Genomic DNA, 15,326 nt, shown 5'->3' with positions numbered 1-15,326 from the left:
TACCGGCAATAACTTACTGCTGCATCTGCGTTTTATCCATTATGCTTCTTTTCTCTTGCCAATGCACAGTCAAGCATGAAGCTATATTCAAAGGGAGGGAGAAATTTTCCCTTCGATGGTGGGACCCTTTCAGAAATTCATTCGTAAGCTAACTGTCGAAAAATGCACTGCTTCGTAATGTCGTAGCCACACAACGTTAACTGTCGGGCAAAGCTCAATGATCATATGCGTCACATGGCTCTCATTCGTGTGTGGACTGAATTATGCAACTGACCAACAACCTCAAGTGAATGGAGTGCGTCACCTTACTCTCTTCCTTACAGCCTGTACGCTAGACCATAGACTATAAGAAGGGAAACGCTCGTCATTGACTTCATTTTCATCACAGGAAGATAATGCCCAGACTTTGTTTGTAGCATAGGATTCCAACCTCAGTCCGAACCTTACCAACATCCCCTACAATAATGGAGCAAATTCTGATTCAGCGTGCAAGGTCTGCCCCCGAGGCAACTGCATTTCTGGATGGCGATTTCAGCATTAGCTACCGGCAGCTGATTGCACGGGCGGACATACTAGCCCAAAATCTTAATAGTGCTGGCGTGAAGTGCGAGGAACCCGTTTGTATCTACCTCGAATCGGGCTATGAACAAGTCCTAGCTCAGGTTGCTGTCCTTCGCGCTGGGGGAACCTGTGTCCCAATTGAGCCATCCACCCCTGCTCTGCGCGTTGCAAGTATGCTGCATGATATAGAAGCACGGCACATAATCACCAAGAAAGGCATGGAAGAGAATTTACATGAGTTTAAAATCATTTACGCGAGAAGTGCCACTGAGGCGGAAATTACGGTCGACCAGGACAGCACTACCTCACGGGCTGATTGTCCGGTCACCCACCGGAGTCATATCATGTTCACCTCCGGCTCTACAGGCAAACCCAAGCCGATCCAAATACTGGCCGGTGGGATCCTCCATGTTTTGCATTCATTCCCATGTCTTCTACTTAACCCTTCGGAGCGCATGAGTCTCTTCATTAACCCGGGCTTTGACTTTTCGCTTTTTGAGATATGGGGGGCGCTACTGTCTGGTGCAACAATTGTCAGAGTGCCTAAAGTAATCATCACTGACCCGGTTACTCTGGGTAATTTCCTGGAAAATGCCAAGGTCAAAGCGATGATTATTCCGACAGCCTTGTTTAACGTTATTGCTCTTAATGCGCCAGCAAGCTTCGGTTCTCTACGGCATGTCCTCGTTGGTGGTGAGACCGTCAATACCGCTGCGATGAGGAAGGTCCTTGCCAATAACCCGCCTGAATACCTATGGGATGCATATGGTCCAGCAGAGGCAACCATCTACGTAACTCTATGTCGAGTGGATGAACAGGAGGCAAAGCATTCACGTATCAGCATTGGACGACCTCTTGGACAAACCAAGGTTTATCTATTAGATGAACAGGGCAGACGCATCACAGACACAGACAAATGGGGAGAAATCAGTGTTGCAGGACCTCAAGTGTCTCCAGGCTATTTGAATCGACCGAAAGAAACAGAAGAACATTTTATAATTGTTGACGCCTCCGTCATTGGCGAGGAATCACCAACTCGCTTGTACCGCACAGGTGATATAGGTCAGTGGAGAGACTCTGCCGGATTCCTCGATTTCATCGGCAGATCGGATAAACAGATTAAACGCGCGGGATACAGAGTGGAACTGGGCGATATTGAACGCACTTTGGAGGATTGCCCAGACGTGCATTCGTGCGCTGTTATATCACACCAAGAGGAGCTGTCAGAAACACTAGTTGCGTACGCCATTCCCACTTCCTGGGATAACCTGTTTGAGCCCAGTGGGATTACTCGTTGGGCAGAAGAAAGGTTACCTCCGTACATGGTACCTGACCAGGTCCAGCGTGTTCCCAAGTTTCCTTTGACTCCGAATGGCAAGGTAGACAGAGATGCTCTCCACCATAACACAAAGAACCAGACCACAGAAGAGTCTGGTGACAAGGAAACTCCTCACGCAAGCCCTACCGATGCCTGGCTGCAATCGACAATTGCAAAGCTTCTCAAAGTGCCTCATGTCAATCCCGACGATAACATCTTCCTCCGGGGCCTGACTTCTTTACAAGCAGCTCAACTGATTGCGCAGATCATGCACCATTACGGGAAAAGGGTAGCACTACAGGACGTGCATGCACATCCTACAGTGAGAAGACTTGAAGGGCTTATTCAAAACACCACAGATAAGAGGACCTGTGCTTCGGATACCGTGCGCTGGGAAATGGATGCCCATCTTGCGGACGATGCACTGAGACTTCCAGACTGGCAAAATGCCCAGGAAGGCAAAGTTTTTCTTACGGGAGCAACCGGGTTCGCTGGGGCGTATATGCTGGCCCGGCTTTTATCCATGCAGACTGTCAAAAAAGTAGCCTGCTTGGCTCGAGGGCGGGGCGAACAAACACCAGCGGATCGCATTCAGCAGGCCCTGGAGAAGTATCGGTTGTGGAATGGCAGCCTCGAGAGGACACAGAAAATCATCGTCATTGAAGGAGACCTGGCAGACGACACTCTGGGTATGACAGAAGATCACTACAAATGGCTCGCCGGGTGGGCCAGCGTTATCTTCCATGTGGGAGCAAAGGTCAATTGGTGCGAGCCCTACGAGGCTCACTTCGAATCTAATGTCCTAGGTACACGGAACGTTATTAAGCTCGCCAGCAACGGCCGACTAAAACCACTCCATTATCTCTCCTCTATTGACTCATGGAACGTAACTGGATTCATTAATAAAACCAAGCAAGTGCTTGAGGATGAGCCACTCAAACCCCATGCAACATCGTTGCCATATGACATGGGCTATGCACAGAGTCAATGGGTGGCAGACGAAATGGTTCAGAGAGCAAGAGCTCGTGGCCTGCCCACAGCTATTTACCGGCCAGGCTTCATACTTGGAGACAGCGAACGGGCCATTGGAAATCCCGACGACTTTTTTGCACGCTTTATTATGGCGTGCATCCAAATCCGATTATTTCCCCATCTTCCTCACCAACGTCTGGAGTACGTCACAGTCGATTACGTGTGCTCAGCCATGCTCCATATTGCGTCCAAGTTTGAAAATCTCGGCCGAGCCTACCATCTGCTTTCACCCGATCCCGCCCAATCTGTCAGCATCGAAGGAACATATGAGTTGCTGATCCGAGCGGGATTTCCAATGGAAAAAATTTCCTACCATGACTGGGTGAACAAGATCCAAGAGCACTCAGAAAGTCCCCTGCAGCCAATGCTCCCAATGCTGCAGGAGCCGGTATTTAAGGACTTCACCCGGATGCAGACAAGTACAGAGACACCCGTGTACAACACTCAGAATGCCGTGCAAGCACTGGCGGACCGGCCGGAGATCAAGTATATCCCATTAAGCCATGAGTTACTAAGACGATATGTGGACTTTTGGGTCGAGAGGCATTACTACAGCCTCTGACATGAGGTAATGGGTAAGCGAATGGGAGCACAACCGAGATTAGTTATTGAATTATATGACCGCTTGCCAGATTAGGAAGACTACGAATTAGTGCAACACTGCCACCCTTGGCAGAATATTCGGTAGCATTTGATCGTTCGAATAGCTTCAAATTCCACCGCTATCGAGAAGCATAAATAGTAGCTAGATAGTCATTCGTTTTAGAAGAATCAGACCTTCGTTGATTTTCAATTGGCCATATAAAGTTACTAGTGATCCATGAACGTTGCTAGCTTAGCGAATTCAACATTAGTTCTTGGTAGGAATTTTACAAGTATGCGTATGGTGTGGTCGGAAAGTAAAGCTCTCAAGACGAATACATACACTTTGGGTGACTGGCGGTACAGAAACTATTGATGCAGAACTTACCCCCGCTGGCTTCCTCTTATGTAACAGTAACTACTGATTGCGGTTGCTTTAGTATGGTGGGACAAAAGGACTGAAAGATTCAATTCCGAGACAAGCTGGGTAATGCGCTGTGGAAACCAATATACATCATATTGAGCGCTTCGATTTCCTTCTGTCAAAGAGGTATCCAAAGAAGCCCTACTCGTACGATAGGAAGCATATGAGGTTCACTGCCGAGCTCGACGTCCAGAACAGCCAGCTCAGCAGCTTCTAAAAGCCATTGTATACCATCCTCAGGACCTTGTAAGAGAGCCACATCGACATCCCAAGCAACCCATACTCTTTGCTAGAAGAACAAAGTCTGCATTCTGAGGACGCACACACGCCGGACGGCCAGTGTAGTGGGTCTGCTAGTATTGTAGCATCATTTTTTGTCTGTGGTTGTGTCAACCATATCGAATCCGGAGAGTATCGGATATCGATATTTAACCGAATTCTGGCTGGGCCAATCAGATCGCTGGATTCTACCATGATTACAGAGTTTTCATTTAGTCGATTATAAGTAGTTAGTTAGATATCTAGATTGCCAGAAATCGGACCTTCATTCATCCCGAATCATACCGTTTACTAGCGATTACCATAGATTCGCTATCAACGGGGATCGGTTGACAGGTTGCCAAAGGTGATGACTTTAACTGGAACCTTGCGCTGTGAAGCCGTCAGTAGTTCCTCCATGGTCAAGTTGAATGATCCATCTCCATCCAAGTCAATCACCAACGAGTCTGGGCAGCCCAGTTGGGCGCCAATTGCAGCTTGAAGACCGAATCCTATTGTGCCCATGCTGCCCGAAGTTAGGAATGCCCGGGGGGTCCGCCAGTGAAAGCTTCGAGCTGTCCCCATTCGGTGCTGACCCACGCCAGGTGGAAATAATCGCCTTCATAGGCGGCTGGCGGAGCTGCCGATCAAGCTCAACCACGACTTGGTGAGGCGTTGGGTCATCATTTCTGTGTCCATCCAGAAGCGATGGAAATAGGTTCTTTTCCTTCCTTCCACGCTTGGATTTGTTTGAACCAGGTGACTCAAGGTTTCTGCAGTTGGATCTGCGATGTCAGAGCCGGTAGGGTGTCTCTCAAGCCTCAATACACCCCACCAGTGACTTTACAACTCTAACATTGCCTGGCTCGAGATCGAATTGACTGATTCTTCCACAATTGTCCTGTTCTGTCGCACGTGTCTTCGGTGAGAACTTTGCAGGGTCACCAAGCACACGCGCATCAAGTCTGGTGCCTTGTGCCAGAATTAATCAGCATTCTACACAGTATAGTTTGCATACACTGCTCCTTACGTACCCATCATATGGACTAACTCAGATTTACCCTCATCAAAGCTTCCTAAGCCGAGAATGTGGGGTGGCAACGGGCATATGAGCTTTCTCTGACAGTTTAGAAACTAGCGCTGGCCCAAGCACGACTGCAGAGAACTCCATCCCCTGCAATGATTACTGGTCATTTCGCACGACTAATCAACTGTGCTGACCAACGAATCATCTGTTTGGTTTGTTCAGAGACTGTGTCTTCTGTAGCGTTTATGTCGGAGATACCTTGAGTCTTGGATGTATAGCTTTCTAGAGCTTGTGCATACGCCGTTCTGCTTAAAACCTCTGAGCTGATATCTTTAGGGATGGCTACTAGAACCGGACCCCGTCGCCCGTGCATAGTATGCTTAAAAGCCTTCTGCAGAGATGAGGGCAGCTCTTTAGTTACATTCATGACGGTGAACCATTTCGTGCATGGTTTAGCAAAGGCATGAACATCTATTTTTTGAATGGCACTTGTGCCCTGCGTAGTGGTCGCAACTTACCAAAAGATGACAGCCATGGGATTCCCATCTAGTAGCGCTTTCAGCATGGAAATTACCAATTGGAGGTGCCTGGACTGGGTGTAACGAGCACTACTCCTGGCATGCCTGTCCCTTGAGCGTATCCCTCCACCGTGTGGCCGGCACCTTGCTCATGGTGCGTATGAATTAAAACTTGTCAGTGCCGTATATTCCATCAAATAAAGGAAGTGGAGCCCCACCAGGGTACCCTACTGTACAAAAAGTTCATTTACTATGCTTTCAGCGACTGTTGACCTTTAATAGGATTGTGACTCACAAACATATTCCACACCAAGGGCGGATAAAATATAATTAAAAATGTCGCCCCCTTAGAGGCCAATTAACTGGTCAAGATTCATATATCTCACTCTCAAATGAAAGCGGTGATGCACATGGATGATTCACTCAAGCATCAACGATCAGTGGCAGGTGTATGTCTTACAGCTTGTTAAGGAGTTATTCGAAACTTAAATCAACTGTGTGCTTACTCCAAAGATATTAGATAAATTTATACTACACGAGTAGCGAAATGACCTCACTCCTAGAACTGACGTTTTGCAACATCGCAAACCATTGCGGCTAGCTCTGACTGCGGATGGCCCTGATATCATAGATCAGGAGCATATACTCTCTCACCGAACCCTATCCATAATGGGCAGGTCAATTCATCCCAATAACATAGTTCCTACTGGTTGCACAAAGGAAAAATCAACCTGAGGTCTTGTTGTGGTATTATCCTGCTCCAAACCTAGGAAAGGCTTATTATTGCATTGCTTCTTATAGGAATGAGAACAATCCTCCACCCTCCAACAACAACACCTCACACCAGGAAAACCATCTTTGATGATCCAAATATCATCAGTGCATATTAACAATGGTCACACGGCCTACTGCCATTGGGTGCTCGTGGTCAATATACGCAACGTAGCTAGTATATATTAATAGAATTATTGCTCTTATGTAACAAGAACCAACACTGAGCGCCAATGAACCCTCATTGAATGATATAGACAGTAATGGACTGCCCAGAGGTATGAGCTGTTATGCATCCCTATTCCGCCACGTCACTTTCCACATTTCTGACCTAAACAAATCTTGCGTCAATATGCACGAGGTCATAGAAGCCGCTACGTCATGGTTTTGGGAGGTAAGGTACAACATGTCATTTAACCAACCGCATCACACACCCTATCATATAATATCCACTGAGGCCTTCGGGTTATGCTAGCCTGTCTTATCAGAAACGTAAAGGCCAATAGCCAATAAGAATTTATGGCAGAATCCAACCAGATCTATCAATACTCAGTTATCAGTGCTCTTGCACAGGGTCTGTGTATGAGTGGTATTCCGGCAGCCCATGTACTCTCCAAAGGCGACCATGGCATTGGGACGCTGGCGAGCCTTGATAAAGAGCTTGTGATCATTGAGAGTGAATTCACTTCAACTGGAGGCGCGCGGCCCATCAGTTCCTCTGATACAGTGCCCTTCATTATAGCCACCTACTTCAAGCTCAATAAGAGGTTAAACTTAGCACTCTGACACATGAGAAACTTTTAAGCGAGCTCCTGCATGTTTATAAGTTCAGCAAAAACAAGTGTCTCCCCTTTCTCATTGAAGGGTTCTTCTCTTGACTGACATACCAGGTCACTGGGCCCCAAATTCGTCCGCGCGAAACTCCAGTGAGGTTGTGCAACGATAAAGCATTTATTCTTTGCAGAACCAAAAAGGTTGCATCTCTGGGTTTTGGTCTTCTGAGTTTATAATCCCAGTAACTGTTACCGGTCTTCACCTGCACTTTTTATCCGCTGATAAAACAGAAGGTGGCAATCTGTTAGAGCTTACCGCGGAAAAACTTCTCAGTGTCAGCGGCTGCAACAAATAAGTTTCATCTAGAACTGCCGCAAACAGAAGAGTTCGAGACAGAAAATATCGTACAGCCTGATCAGATGGCCCTGAGGCAGGCAGAAGGTATGGGCGCTTGAGTGTCCATCTCTTTCATCGAATGTATCAATTCATGCATATGCGCATGCCGTTTTAGGGTCACATTGCTTTTGTTTGAAGGCATTGTGGCAGCGGTTTTACGACAATTTTTGTACTGCGTTACTCATGCCTACACGGCTGCCGTACTACCTAAGACTTGAGCAGTGAGAATTGGAATATTAGTTTACAACATTGGGCGCTAAGTGCTGTTAGAAAGTGGAAGCGTAATCTTCCGCAATATAATGATTCTTGCATTTTGTGGGACTGTTTTCCTTCCGACGATCTCAATGCATATCAGGCCGCCGGATCCCAGGCTCGGCTACCTTTCCATGAACAAACTCGGACGTTTCATATAGCTCTTAAGTAATAAGAATTAAAACCGACTCGAACAAAGGGAGCTAGGCAATGCAATATTCTTCCTGAATTTTCCTTTACACTTTGTTGCAAGGCAGATTTCAAATTGCAAGCAAAAGGCGGGCTAGGCTAGAGACGCGCCAGTTCTGGCGCCAACGCAACCACATTATATGTATTCTACTGGCATGTTGTATTCGAAGCTCTAAGAACAATCCAGTAGACTATAGTGCTTCCCTCGCAAGAACAAATTAGAATTAAAGATGAAGATTAGGCAAAAAATCCCGCTTGCCCAGTTCCACGCCCTGACTCCTCAGAATTGCGTATGCCATAGTCGTGTGGAAGTGGAAATTAGGCAGCGCAAACTCTCTCACATAACTCTCTCCATTGAAAGAAAGCTCCTGCGGCCATACTTCATCGTCAATTCCTTGCCTTCCCTGTCCACGAAATCACTCTCCTTGGCTTCTCTAAGCAGATCAATAGTCTTTGCGATTCGGGCTTGGAGCTCTTCCACTGTGGATTCTTCGTCTTTCATTGGTATATTCTCAGTTTGGGTAATCCGCGCAATGCTAAGTTTGGCTGTGTTACAGGCGGTCCTGATCTGGAAACCCAGTCCATTAATGTTTGCGTGAAGGGACGCATTGATGAGGTCGCTAAGGGGCAGACCCTTTGATTTAAAATGAGACTCTCCCTTTGACAGTATGTGCGAGAGGGTTTTGCAGTCCTGTGATGAAGACCGGGACAGTGAAGGTGTAAAGGGGAGCATGCAAATTGATAGCTGGATGAGAATGAGCTTTAAACATACACTATATAGAAAAATGATACTTTCTTAGAAATCGTTGCTGCTACAATTTTTCTTATGACCTTCGTTTTAAATATACAACTCCTCTCATTCCTTCCGGCGGTAACAGGAAATGACTGCGAAAATCGATCTATGACGTTCTATAACGCTGACATTTTATGGGTGTAGCTATGTTAACAAACCATTAATGAGGCTTATGGTGTATTAAACACATTTGTTTTATGTTTCTGTGGTTCTGTTGTCATTGACAGCCATTAGTTTGTCGTCGACAGGACATACTTGATGTACTTCCACGTTTTAACTCCAAATCTCTAGGATAAGGTATGACCAAACTCGAATGTAATACAATATGTGTGAAAGCTTCAACAATGTTTATTTTCGTCAAAGAGGCCTGAAAAATGATCAAGTGGAAATAGACAATTGATTGCTTGCATGTGTGGACATCAAACAGTAAATGTCAGGGAACATACAGAATACCTAATCCTCAAAAATCCCTTTTTCTTACATCATCATTCAGTAACTAACTTAACTAGTAGACAAATAACAACCTTACATTATGACACCGGCAGAAGTCAGACGGAGGTGGCGCGCAGATCTTTGGGGTTTTCAATCTATAATTTGTATACTCACTCTCGATGATTGCAGTTAGGTTTGGATTGATTCGCAATTGAGTTTGATACAGCCCTTGTAGAGTACAGGTTGATCGCCACCTGTCGGATCTGCGGCTAGTGGATAGCGGTACAAACCATGGATTCGAACTTTTGCCGTGCCATCTACCTACCATTATGGAGCACATACAGAGACCTAACTATCAATGATATGACGGAGGTAATTACTAAAATTTGCTGCAGATGGACGATACGTGTCTTAGCAATAGAGTTTCACAGCCGCCACAGTCCTTCAGGATATCGGAACACGAAGTCATTTTTAGAAGCGATGCTTATTACACTTTCTGTTAGCCTTTGGGGTCGTAGAACCTCAATCTTAGTGGACAACTTCACAGCCAGCGGAACCTTGAATATCGTGGGATATGATTCATTCTCTGTGCGCTGCGTGTTTTCCAAAGGCTAAGCTCTCAAGTTCTGCCATGATACGATCAACCTGCAAAGTCAAAACCGTTGGAGTAGTGTTTCCTCAAACGCAAAGCAAGATTCGCTGGGTAGACGTAGCTGTGATGCACAATTGCCACATATGATGATCCGCATGCCATTGTAGTTCTCATCAAGTGCTGCTCGCAGAAACCTTGAATTCCTTCTTGGATGTATACTGTGGCATGAGGCGGGTAATAAGTATAAATGGTGGATGCCTGGACCCAATCCAAATCGTTCAAAATGGCGTTGGCCACGCACAGATCAGAAACCAAGGCTTCACTGTGTCAAGATTGATTGTGCTATATCTCATTTGCTTTGGTCCCTTGTTAGTTACGGCCATTAACTATTTTACCTGTCAATATGGACCATTATCTCTCCACTCACGCCAGTCAAAAGCCCGACTCCATTGCTGTGGAAGATGATTCTCAAAGGCTGACATACAAGGATCTGGAGACTGAAGTTGACAAGCTGGCTTCGGTTCTGAAAGGGCTTCGATTGAATGCTGAAGAGCCGATTTGTATCTTGGAAGAAATAAACTCGAAACTAGTCATTGCTCAGCTTGCAGTCATTAGAGCTGGGCTGACCTGCGTTCCAATGGGGCTGTCTCTTCCCAGGTTTCGTCTAATTGATATGCTCAACGATATTGGGGCCAAATATGTCCTGTCAGATAGGAACAACATCGCTGATGGCACTGAATTTACCTTGATACCTATCTCAGGACATTCTAGCCTTGAATACGAGTCGGATGCGCAAGAGGATGGTCAAGTTAATGGCGTGTCACAGCACGACGAACCTCACGAATACCGCAGCCACATCCTCTTTACATCTGGATCAAGTGGAAAGCCAAAGGCTGTTCAGATTCCTGAGAGAGCCGTCCTTCATTTAGTCACTAATACGCCTATTACGCCTCTGAGAGATTCCGACCGTGTTGCCCTCATAAACAGTCCTGGCTTTGATATTTCTATTTTTGAAGTATTTTCTGCACTTGTTGCTGGCGCAGCGATGATCCCCATGCCCCGTGTGGTGGTTGCGGATCCTTTCATGTTCCGAGAATTTGTCACGGAGAAAGTCTCGATAGTTTTCTTAACAGCAGCCCTGTTCTCCATTATCGGGCATACTTGCCCAAATGCCTTTCGCGGTGTTCGCCATCTTCTCAGTGCAGGAGATGTTCCCAGTGCAGCTGCCATGCAAAAAATCTTTGAATCAACCTGGGCACCAGAACATCTGTGGAACACGTACGGCCCGACAGAAACAACCACGTATTCTACAGTTCATGAAGTCAACGCTGAAGAATTTCAGCACCGCTCAATCGCTATTGGCAAGCCAGTTGGGAACACAGAGTTGCGTCTTGTGGACGAAAATCTGAATGTGATTTTGAAGCCTGGACAAGTAGGTGAGATACTTCTCGGAGGACCTGGCTTGACTCTGGGCTATATCAACCGCCCAGAAGAGAACCAAAAGCAATTCGTCACGTTTGATGGGATCAAGTACTATCGGACCGGTGATCTAGCGATGTGGCGCGACGCTAACCCCGATGTTCTCGAGTTCCTTGGCCGTGCGGATCTTCAAGTCAAACAAGGCGGATTCAGAGTAGAATTGGGAGAGATCGAACAAACACTCATGGCAAGCGGCTGGTTGTCTGGAGCTGTTGTACGGCAGATTGACTCGAGCGACGAAGAAGAGGAGCCATTTCTCGTCGCATTCATCGTCCCTGCTGTTGCCAATACCATTAATGCACGGAAACTCTCTGATTACCTGCAGCAGAGACTGCCGTCTTATATGGTTACAAAAGATTATGTCTTCTGTCCGGAGTTCCCCTTGACGGAGCATAATAAGGTAGACCGGAGAGCACTGGAACAGCAATACTGGAAGAGACGAGAGAAGCAGAAATCAACGGATGGAGATTTGGCCAATGGACCTAGTAACGACACTGCGAGTGCTATTAAGCAACTATGGTCATCTCTACTGCACAAGGATACTTTTAACGATAATGACGACTTTTTTGCACTTGGAGGAACTTCCCTCAAGTCTGCCGCCTTGATAGGGAAATTGAGAGAACAATTAGGCAAAATAATCTCCATGCGGTCCCTTCACGAAAATTCATGTCTTGCAGATTTGGTCAAATACCTCGACGAATATGCAGAGGGGGGAGATGCACCAGATGAGGCAGAAAAATGGATTGAAGATTCCAAGCTTGCTGATAGTTTGTTTGCTGCCCCTGACTGGCAAGCTGATGATGAAGGAAGAGTCTTTGTATCAGGTGTTACTGGGTTTGTTGGCGTGAACTTCCTCAGCCGATTTCTACAGATGTCTACTGTCAAAGAAATTGTGTGCATTGCACGCGCTAAAAGTGGTGTGGAGGCTGGAGACAGGGTGCAGGCGACATTGGAGCGCTATGACCTCTGGGATGCGTCGGCGCCCCATATGCATAAATTGAGGGTTCTGAGTGGTGACATCTCTGACGATCTACTCGGGCTCCCACCAGCGCAGTATGATTGGTTAGCAAAGTGGGCAAGCGCTGTCTTCCATCTGGCCGCCAAGGTGAACTTTAGTGAGCCTTATAAGGCCCACTGGGAATCAAATATCCGTGGAACAAAGAATATGATAAATTTGGCTGCTAGCGGACGGCGGAAATCATTTCATCACATGTCCAGCATTGACGCGTGGGGCCGGACTGGCTTGGTATTTGGAACTCGCAGATGTCTAGAAGATGAGCCTCTTGAGAACCATGTGCGGGGTTTACCGTTTGATATCGGATATGCCCAAAGCAAATGGGTATCAGAGCAGATAGTGCGCCGAGCCCGTGACTGTGGACTCCAGACTGCCATCTATCGGCCGGGATTTATAATCGGTGATTCTTCTACAGGGGCTGGGAACCCTGATGACTTTTTCGCTCGCTTGATGATTGGAAGTATTCGATTGGGCGCATTCCCAATTCTTCCAAAACAGCGTATGGAATATGTGACCATTGACTATGTGGTCAACACTACGTTGCACATCGCCTCTCAGAACCAAAATCTCGGCAAATCATACAGCCTGGTTGCTCCTGACCCCAAGGACTCTGTGAATCTCGAGAAGACTGTAGAGGTCATTGGCGGTGTTGGATACCCATTGAAACATATTCCATATTGGGACTGGGTTCGTATGCTTCAAATGACCGATGACATGGATAATCCCTTATTGCCAGTCATGCCGTTGTTGCAAGAACCAGTGTTGAACGGTCTCTCCCGGTTTGAGACCAGTAGGAACACACCGCACTATGACAGCTCGAATACGGTGGGCGCACTGAAAGATATGCCAGATATTCAATATGTACCTTTCGATTCCAGAATGCTGGGCATGTTCCTCGAGTTTTGGCGCCGGAAGGGATTCTACGAGGTGGCAGGTATACATAACTAGGTGTCAATAGGAGGATATAATGAGAGATAGCAGCCAAGATAGGAATAATTCACAAGGGCTCAGTATCTATGGAATTTTTACTGTACACTGCACAAATTCCACCTAATATTCTCTGTCAAGTGTCGCGTCCACTCAATTATATTGACGATATGTACAGTGCCCTGCTTGCTTGTAGCAGTTTACAGATTACATCAAAGTGTGTGTGCAAACAGTTCACCCTGTTCCCCCGTCGACTTGCCGACACAGTGCGCATGGTTGCTGTCGCTGTTCGCAGCCCAATCTACAGCGTAAGGTTAGTGGCCCATCATGACATTTGATTTTCTGCTCTCAATGGTGAGCTATACAATATAAGCGCTCACTATAGGTTATAAAAGTGTTGTGTACCACAAATGGGTTATGGGTCAATACACCGTAATAAGCGATTGAGGCCGATACGGAGCATATGGAGACGCCCTAGCCATCAAGAGCTACGAGGGCAGTAAACCTGCTAGAGCATAGAACAGAGTCAGGGTACTATGCTTCAGATACATGGATAGACACCCAATCTAATATCAAGCTACGGACGAACTTTCTTCGCGACCTTGCTCCCCGGACTTGGTCCGTTTGTCCTCGACAAGAAAGGGTTTTTGGTTTTAGCGAATCGGCCACTGTCGGTATAAAATCGGCAATTGGAGAATGAGAATACTCCCACAGACATAGATCGCGAGTATACATATTTACCTGTTGACTCCCAAGTGGCGGATGTCCTTACTTTCGTTTTTGGTATCAACCAAATGCGGTGAATAAGCTTGGAGCTTGCGATTTGCAGTTATTCTCACTCTCAGCAATGCGGGCAGTTTCCAGATCTTCAAAGGATTACCGTCCTTGCCGAGCTTGTTTCGTCGAGGCTTCGAGGTGTTGTCGAAACAGTTGCGGAAACGTGTTGGGTTGCCTTCTTGAGGCTTCCTTTCTTGAGGATCCTTTTTCGTCCCTGTCGATTCTGCAGAAAGGAATAATATTTTGAGGCTTGTGACACCATCTCAAGGCGAGTTTCAGGTAGTTTAAGGAGATGTTCTTGGATGTAAGTGTGTAGCTCTGGCGTAAGGCTGCCGAAGCAGGATACGGCCCTCTGTTTCTTGTTTTGTCGCGGGAAGAGTTTCTCCAGGGAGTCCAGGTAGACATGGAACTCTCGGGGGTCCTCATCAGGACGTTATTGGGCTCTGGGTAATTTGACTATTATATCCGCTTCAACAATTTCGGAATCCTGGATTAGGGTTAGGGTCCATTCCTTGAAGAGTTGCTACGAATTCTGTGCTTTCCCGCGCTTCCCCGTTGACATTTTTTGGACATTGATGTACCATCACTGCCGTCAAGTAGAGTCCATATGGGAGATGGCGGCAATGATGAAGATTATCTGGTTTGTATTTCCTCATATTCGGATAGAAGAAAGTGCTCTGTATACTGTCTTCCACTAGAATTAAGTTCATTTCTTTATCCTTCGAACTGCAAGGCACACCTACTTCTCTAATATTCCACGATGGGTGACATCTGAGCGAAATAGCCTTCGTTTACGCCTGGCTGCAGGTCTGTCGTGGTCTAGTTGTCACTTTGCAACAGCGGATCCGGAGGTCAGTGTCTCGAGTCAACGAGCATCCGTCGGGGAAAGAAAACGCCCAGATGGTGTCAGTGACAGCTACGTAAGAATAAATCAGACACGTCCCCAAAAAGCAGAATATACTCAATCCAGTAACCTTGCCAAACGCCCGCTATTGATTGTCTCTGTGCCTGGACATGTTCGTACACTAGCCATTGCCCAGCTGGCTTGACATACCTCTTCCCTTCCTGCGGGGGACATTTTTGGACAAACGCGCACATCACTTTCTTACTGTTGCCTTCTAGTATTAAAATGTTACCAGCCCCACGGATATCAAACCACATTAGGATAGAGTATATTTAAATCATTAAATGCTTATATACGGAGTAGTA

General features: G+C 46.6%; 2 protein-coding genes across 2 annotated transcripts; both read left to right on the top strand.

The window, feature by feature from the left end:
- The first annotated feature begins 965 nt into the window (after positions 1–965).
- BDW43DRAFT_291316 (non-ribosomal peptide synthetase) lies at positions 966–3,802 on the top strand. Its single transcript, XM_032043598.1, has one exon. It carries the CDS (start codon positions 1,017–1,019, stop codon positions 3,471–3,473), a length of 2,457 nt encoding a protein of 818 aa, XP_031895238.1. The 5' UTR covers positions 966–1,016; the 3' UTR covers positions 3,474–3,802.
- Positions 3,803–10,322: 6,520 nt separating this feature from the next.
- BDW43DRAFT_315900 (non-ribosomal peptide synthetase) lies at positions 10,323–13,361 on the top strand (the record flags this gene model as incomplete). The annotated part of the gene is made up of 1 exon (XM_032048160.1): positions 10,323–13,361. One exon carries the CDS (start codon positions 10,323–10,325, stop codon positions 13,359–13,361), a length of 3,039 nt encoding a protein of 1,012 aa, XP_031895237.1.
- Between the last annotated feature and the right edge of the window lie 1,965 nt (positions 13,362–15,326).

The sequence above is a fragment of the Aspergillus alliaceus genome, assembly GCF_009176365.1.
Source record: "Aspergillus alliaceus strain CBS 536.65 unplaced genomic scaffold BDW43scaffold_65, whole genome shotgun sequence".
Classification (NCBI taxonomy): Eukaryota; Fungi; Ascomycota; class Eurotiomycetes; order Eurotiales; family Aspergillaceae; genus Aspergillus; species Aspergillus alliaceus.
The sequence above is the reverse complement of the archived record's forward strand: the minus strand, read 5'-3'. Positions and strand labels throughout refer to the sequence as shown.

What these genes read in the sequence shown, in the direction of transcription:
- BDW43DRAFT_291316 (XM_032043598.1), top strand. Translation starts at nt 1,017, where the DNA reads ATGAGTCTCTTCATTAACCCGGGCTTTGACTTTTCGCTTTTTGAGATA.